At 31.2% G+C, this 7,710-nt stretch overlaps 1 protein-coding gene across 2 annotated transcripts; it reads left to right on the top strand.

Annotated features, from left to right (window-relative positions):
- The first annotated feature begins 240 nt into the window (after window positions 1–240).
- LOC107476164 (phosphoribosylamine--glycine ligase) lies at window positions 241–3,585 on the top strand. 2 transcript variants are annotated; one of them, XM_016095920.3, is made up of 4 exons: window positions 241–571; window positions 1,663–2,036; window positions 2,245–2,775; window positions 2,916–3,585. In XM_016095920.3, exons 1-4 carry the CDS (start codon window positions 307–309, stop codon window positions 3,330–3,332), a joined length of 1,587 nt encoding a protein of 528 aa, XP_015951406.1. In that variant the 5' UTR covers window positions 241–306; the 3' UTR covers window positions 3,333–3,585. The 2 variants fall into 2 exon arrangements, with proteins under 2 accessions (XP_015951406.1, XP_020991844.1); XM_021136185.2 differs by having other exon boundaries at window positions 245–571; window positions 1,666–2,036.
- The last annotated feature ends 4,125 nt before the right edge of the window (window positions 3,586–7,710 follow it).

Genomic DNA, 7,710 nt, shown 5'->3' on the forward strand with positions numbered 1-7,710 from the left:
CAGGTTCTTTTTTTTTTTTTCCGTTTACTTGTTAATATAGTAAAAATATTATCTTTCTTTCTTTTTGTTTGTTTACTTATCGCCGGATTATCATAATTTTTGTTTAAAATAAAATACCCAATACTTTCACTTGTGTGTTATGAAGCACACGACCTGTTTGATGAAATGCCTGAACGAATTGTGTGCCTAATATTATAATCTTAATTTCTAAGCCTGGTTGCTCTTTGATTTATTTTGATGCTAATTTCTTTCAAACCATAATAAGTGCTTGAATTTTTGTTCATAGGGGATTAGTGAGTTGCAACAATGTCTTGTGCCACCTTCAATGTTGGAGCTTCTTTCAACCTTCATGGACGCTCTCATGTTGGAAATTCCAATCCATTTCATTTTAGAGTCCAACACTGTGTTTTGCACAAGCCTTCTTCTACTTCTCTCTTCATTCAGAACTTGAATTTGAGGAGCTCCAATGTTAGTGTTAGTGCCTCAAGTCCATTCCACAGTGTTTTCAAATGCTCTGCTCGGAACTCAGAGTCATCGGGTTCTGTTGGGGTTGATACAAACAATAGTTCTCGTAAGCACTGCGCTTACTCTTTATCTTTTTAAATATAACTTCCCCCCTTTTTTTAATTATCATTTAGTAGCATGTAACGTGTCTATGTTTCAGCTTGTGAGAAAAATTATTTTGACAAATTGCAACTCAAATATTCTGAATAATTGAAAAACCAAAAACCGATTCTTTTCAACTAAAATATATATGATTTTCTGGTAAAATAAGGTGAAACAAATACACTAATAATTTCATCTACCAGTCTAACCATTTTTATGCCTTGCATTCTTTCGTTTTTTGGGGGAGAATCCATGTTCTAAAAAACCAATACAGTTGCATTGCATGGAGATGGAGTGAAATCTCAGCTAGAACTTCCTTGAAATGTTTTATGTTTATTCATAATGAACTTGTGCAGATATGTAGATGAATAGAAATGAAAGCTTTTAAGTAATTTATTAGCTGATGATAATATAGGAGCTTTTGTCTCTGATAAATGGATTTGAATTCAAACTTTTCAATGATGTGACTGTTTATTTTCACATGTTTGCTCACTTTATTTTCTTTTTACTGATTTTTATTTGTAATTTTAATATGCTTATGCAAAAGAAGAATATTTGTAATTTTCACATGTTAAAATTTTTATTTGTAATTTTAACATACTTGGATCCTTAACATCTTAGAATATCTGCGGATAATTCATAGTCAAAACTCGATAACATGAAACATGAAACATGAAACATGACAATACGCAGAATGGGGTCTTCGTTTTGGAGAAAACAACTTTGAACGTGGGAAATAGAAACTCTTAGATTGAGATTGAGATTCATTGCATATATCCATTGTTGGATTCTTTCTATCTTAATTAGAGCATGTTGAAGCGTAATTTTATTCTTCATTTCATTGTCTTATTTGCAATGTCTAGTTTAAGCTCCAAGATTATTATAAGCAGACATTAATATTGCTTTTTAGTTGTGGCAGAGAACGGTTGATGATAATTAAATTAGTGATTGACGGAGTCAAACTTTTCAATTCTGTGACATTGTCTTTATTTTTGCATGTTTGCTCACTTTCTTTAACTGATTTTTATTTGTAATTTTGATTTGCTTATGCAAAAGAAGAAAAGGTGATTGTTCTTGTAATTGGTGGAGGAGGACGCGAACACGCACTTTGCTATGCCTTGCAACGATCACCATCCTGTGATGCTGTATTTTGTGCCCCCGGCAATGCAGGAATTTCCAGCTCTGGAAATGCTACTTGCATTACAGACCTCAATGTCTATGATGCAGCAGCAGTAATCTCATTTTGTCACAAACAGGGGGTGGGACTTGTTGTTGTGGGACCCGAGGCTCCACTTGTTGCAGGTCTTGTAAATGAATTAGTTAAGGCAGGAATCCCAACATTTGGCCCATCTGCGGAGGCTGCAGCGTTGGAAGGTTCTAAGAATTTCATGAAGCATTTGTGTGACAAGTATGATATTCCAACTGCTAAGGTCTGTTTTCTCATTTATCAGATCAGTAATTGATCCTTATTCTATTGGAATATTTCTGCTTCTCTGTGCATATTTTTTCATGCATTTTTTCTAATAAGTAGTCTCATTGAATCTCGTAACATTCTAATTCTAAGAGGATTACTTAAACCTGTATTCTGTTGGTTTTTGGATGTGTAATTTCTTATTAATCCTCGATTAATTAATGCAGTACAAAACATTTACAGACCCATCCGTTGCAAAACAATATATTCAAGAACAAGGAGCTCCAATTGTTATCAAAGCAGATGGACTGGCTGCTGGAAAAGGAGTTACTGTTGCCATGTCACTGGAAGAGGCGTATGAAGCTGTAGATTCAATGCTGGTAAAGGGTGATTTTGGTTCTGCAGGTTGTAGGGTCATTGTTGAGGAGTATCTAGAGGGAGAAGAAGTATCATTTTTCGCATTGGTTGATGGAGAAAATGCAATTCCACTTGAATCCGCTCAGGACCATAAACGAGTTGGTGATGGCGATACGGGGCCTAATACTGGCGGCATGGGTGCGTACTCTCCAGCTCCAATATTAACCAAGGAACTTCAGTCAATAGTAATGGATCATATTATCACCCCGACAGTGAAAGGAATGTCAGCAGAAGGTTGCAAGTTTGTTGGCGTTTTGTATGCTGGTCTTATGATTGAGAAGAAATCTGGCATGCCTAAGTTAATCGAGTATAATGTGCGATTCGGCGATCCAGAGTGCCAGGTTAGTTAAAGTCATGAGATGTTTGTTTGCAACACATCATGATGATCATAGATATTCACATAATGTATGTTTATGTTACTAATGTTGAGCCTGTGTTGTTAATTGATGTATTTCATTTTCCCTTTGGGAATTTTAAACAGGTTCTCATGGTTCGGTTGGAGTCTGATCTGGTACAAGTTCTGCTTGCGGCTTGCAAAGGAGAGCTCAGTGGGGTATCTCTGAACTGGTCACCCGGGTCGGCCATGGTAGTGGTAATGGCAAGTAAGGGATATCCCGGGAAATACGAGAAGGGAACTTTGATTAAAAACCTCGAACAAGCCGAGCATGCTGCCCCTGGCATAAAGATATTCCATGCAGGAACTGCTTTTGACTCTGAGGGAATATTCATTGCAACTGGTGGGCGTGTTCTTGGTGTAACAGCCAAGGGAGACAGTCTTGAAGAAGCACGTGATCGAGCCTATCGAGCCATCGACGAGATTAACTGGCCAGAAGGCTTCTATCGCCGGGATATTGGTTGGAGAGCCCTTCCGAAAAAACAATATGCTACTAAAGGTTGAACTATTGGAAGAGTCATATTTAGGCACTGATCAATAACTGTCAATAAGGTACAAGCGCATGAGATTTCCTCAATTCCTCCAAGTAATGAGGAATTCTCCTCATCTGATGAATTTTGTAATTTATTTTTGTATAACAAGGTAATGTGGTTACAGCATAAACCATTTGGGGCTGAATGGGGAACCTCATTTCCATCGTTTATTGCTCGTCCCCCAAGAGTATGGTTCTTTTGGTCACATACAACGTTTCATAAAATCACTGTCTAGTTCCTTTTACGTTTTTTTTTTTAATTTTATGTTTTTGGTTTCAAACTCTCAATGAACCATCCTTTCTGAGCATTGTGGAAATGGGCTGGACCTAGCTGAGTTCTGGCTCAAATGAGTCTATTCTATATAATATGGCCTAAATTTAGGACTAGGTTTGAGTCCGACATGTTTAAAAAATCGACAAGTCTTTTTAGTTTTTATTCGAACGTTTGCTCCATGAATTATAATTTAAAATCATAGATTCAAATTAATACCGAAAAAAATATCATAGATTCAAATCAAAATTGACATCAGATATATACTTAGAGTTTATAATTCATAATTCATTTATATCAATTCATACAACCTTACCGACAATTATTTTCATAAACATAAACTAGATTCAAAATTTACTAAAAGTAATATATGTCAAATATGGTAAAACTGATCTAGTACTAATTTCATGTTTTTGGACACTTTGTTTCAACCAAAAAGAATTAGCACAAATTCATAACTTAGGAAGAGTTTCAAGTATACTAGCAATATTGGTGTTTTAGCTGTTGATTTCAATAATAAAACATATACATAACAGAAATTAACAGTCAAAATCATTGAAACTAATATTTTTAGTATACTTGTGAATTTTTCCATAACTTACTCAATTTTATATCATCAATTTATCTCGCATATCAATAAAACATGTGAAATTATCCCATGTTCTAAAGGATTAAAAGCAAACAAAATACTATTGTAAATAAAATTTCTGTGCAGTTATTGCTATTGTAAATAATGTATTGTTGTTAAATAGGATTTTATGGAAATATGAAATTTATTAAAAAAAATCCTTGTTAAACCAGTGTGCTTTTCACATGTGATGAAATAATAAATAGATAAACGACAAACAAACAATGGCAAAATAATGACACGAAAAAAAGTAATTGTCGGGCCGTTTTGGGCCGGGCCCATTTCTATTTCTTTGTCGATTGCTGTGAGGGGCGGTTCTGAACACAATCTCTCTTTGGATCAAAATGAAGATCACTTGCCTTTGTAACATGCATGAAAAAGACAACTATGGCAACTGAGCACATGCCTTGTTATGTTTTTCTTCTCTTCTTTTTCTTTTGGGAAAAGAAATCGAATTTTATATGATCATCTAATTAGAATCATGCATTTGGATAATATTTTAAATAATTAATTTAAAAATTAATTACTTTTATTAATATAAGTTATATAACAATGCATGAATGATTTATATAAGATTCTTTTACTAAATGAAAATTAAATCCCAAAAAACTAATTCGATAAAGAACTTATAAAATTCTATGAAATAAGCATGTTTCACGATAAAGAATTTATAATTTATATACTTTACAATACAAAATAACATTGAAATGCAGTAATAATTATAGTAAATTACGGTAGTAATTTTCGGGGCCAAGTATCATTGATTGTGAATTTGTGATTTAACATATTTATCAAAATCTATTAATTAAACTATGCTTTCACATCATCAACACGTACAAATTAAATCACCATTTTTATTTTTTATTTTTAATATTTAACATGCATGGATCCTTAACATATCTTAGAATATCTGCGTATCATTCATAGTCAAAACTCGATAGCATGAACACATGACAATACGCGGAATGTGGTCTTCGTTTGGAGACTTAGAAAACTCAAACTTTGAACGTGGAAATTAGAAACTATCTTAGATTGAGATTGAGATTCATTGTATGCATCCATTGTTGGATTCTATCTATCTTAATTAGAACATGTTGATGAAGCGCAATTTTATTCTTCATTTCATTGTCTTATTTGCAATTTATAATTAATGCTCCAAGATTATTATAGGCAGACATCAATATAATGTTGCTTTTTAGTTGTGGCAGACAACGGTTGATGATAATTAAATTAGTGATTGGCGGAGTTATTTTCGTAAAGATTGAGGTAATAATCCAATGATGTTATCATTATTTATTTTTTGAAAACAATACGTTCAAGAATGATAATTTCCCCACCTTAATTGTAGTAACCATAGGGTTGAATAATTTAAACTAGGGTTATCTTAGTAGTAATTTTTGTTTGAAGTGAGCTCACTAGTCCAGTTAAATAAGTGTTGGGTTCGAATTTCACTTTATACATGTAGCAATTTATTATCTAGTGATAAATTCTTAAAAGAGCTCCAATCTATAACAGATTAGTACTTAGTCTGTCGAGTTAAGAGATACCGTAAAAAAAATTACTTCCTTTTTAAGATTTTAATAGAGTTGAATTCAATACTTGTTTACTTAACAAAATCTATTTCTATTAAATGTAGTCGGCCAATGAATCAAATGTGTCATTATATCGTGTCCGTGAATAAGAATATGATAAAATTTTAGGCTAAAATTTTTAGATATGGATAATTTTGATGTGAAATACGACAATATTTGTTCATTTTAATATTTTACACTGCTATAATAGTAGTACAAAATGTCACTGCTGTTTTGTAAAACAAATATTTGTTTAAATATAAAAAGACAAAACGTCACCGACGTTTTATAAAAAAAAAATATTATTTGTTATAAACTGAAAAAATGTCACTGACGTTTTGTAAAAAAATATTATTTTAATTATATAAAAAAAAAACGTCATTGACATTTTGTAAACACCTACAATAACGTTTAACACTTAATTTAGATCACTTTTAAAGACTTCACCACTTATAATCCAATATACAAAAATAAAAGTTCTAAAATTTTATGTATGTTAATTGTCGCAAACCAAACACAATCCTATATGCATGGATTTAAATATGAAAAGAATTCATATTTTTTATTCAATAGAAAATAAACAATTTAATCTTAACAAGGTTATTATTGGTATTTATTTTGATCCTATTAACAAAACTTTTACCCAATGAGTGTCCATTAGAAAGTTTTGTAGTCTCTAAATTGTTAGAAGTCACACTTGATTGCTATTATAGCATGTTTAGATTTCTACCTAGAAAGTTACATATCATTACATAGGTACAAAATTCTATCTTATATAGTAATTTTTATTCAAGAGCCATAATTTTAGAGCTTGAAACAAACATATAAACATAATCATAATCAAGCAGAAACTAAATTAATTAAATCACATGATCACCATATACATGAATGTGATCTCCCAAAATTATAGGAAAGAACTAAGAAAATGCATATGCACTCCACTATCTTAGTTATATTTATGTTTTACGATTTCCTTTCCAAATCTTTTATAAAATAAAGTTTTTATCCATATTTAAAGCTATTATTATATGGCATATTTTATTGACCTACATATACTTAGCTTTTAGTGGAAGTTGGATTATTAGCTAGTTATAAAAATCATATAAAATATTATTTTACGATTAAAAAAATTGATTTTATTTTGGAAAAGTATTAATTAGATAATATTAAATGACTAGACATAAAGTTATTCTATCAATCAATATATATTAGTACTATATAAGAATACAAATGCAAACTAGAGAGTTCCTATATATTAAAAGCAACATAAAATGTTATCATGATTTAAGTTAGAAATGTTAGCATCGACCTTTTAATTTTCATTTTCCAAGGCCCTGCAATTTTTGGGAGCGTAAAGAGAAAAAGAAAGAAAGAGTAGTATTCAGGGAACCAAGGCTATAACCTTATTCTTTATTTTACTGGGTTAATATTTAAATTCGTCCTAAAAGATCATGTAATCTTCATTTTCGTCCTCGAATAATTTTTTTAATCAAATTAGTCCCTGAAAGATAAATTGTTAGTCAAATTAGTCCTTCCGTCAATTGGATGATGATGTGTCACGTTAAGTGCCACGTGGCATAATGACGTGATACGCCACGTGACAAGTGAGTGCCACGTGTCATTTGACATATAAAAAATTTTTTTATTAGTCAAAATAGTCCTTGAAAGTCTATACGTAAGTTATTTTCATCCCTCAAATTTTAAAAATTAGTCAAACTAGTCCTTATATAATTTTTTTATAATATTAAATTTATAATTTTTTTGATACTGCTAATTTTAATATTATTTTTTAAACTTTAATAAACAAAGTTCTTTTTACATAAAATAATAAAAATAATTAAATTTTTATAAAGTTATTTTGTCATTTGTATTTTAAAATG

This window comes from Arachis duranensis, chromosome 2 (assembly GCF_000817695.3).
Source record: "Arachis duranensis cultivar V14167 chromosome 2, aradu.V14167.gnm2.J7QH, whole genome shotgun sequence".
Classification (NCBI taxonomy): Eukaryota; Viridiplantae; Streptophyta; class Magnoliopsida; order Fabales; family Fabaceae; genus Arachis; species Arachis duranensis.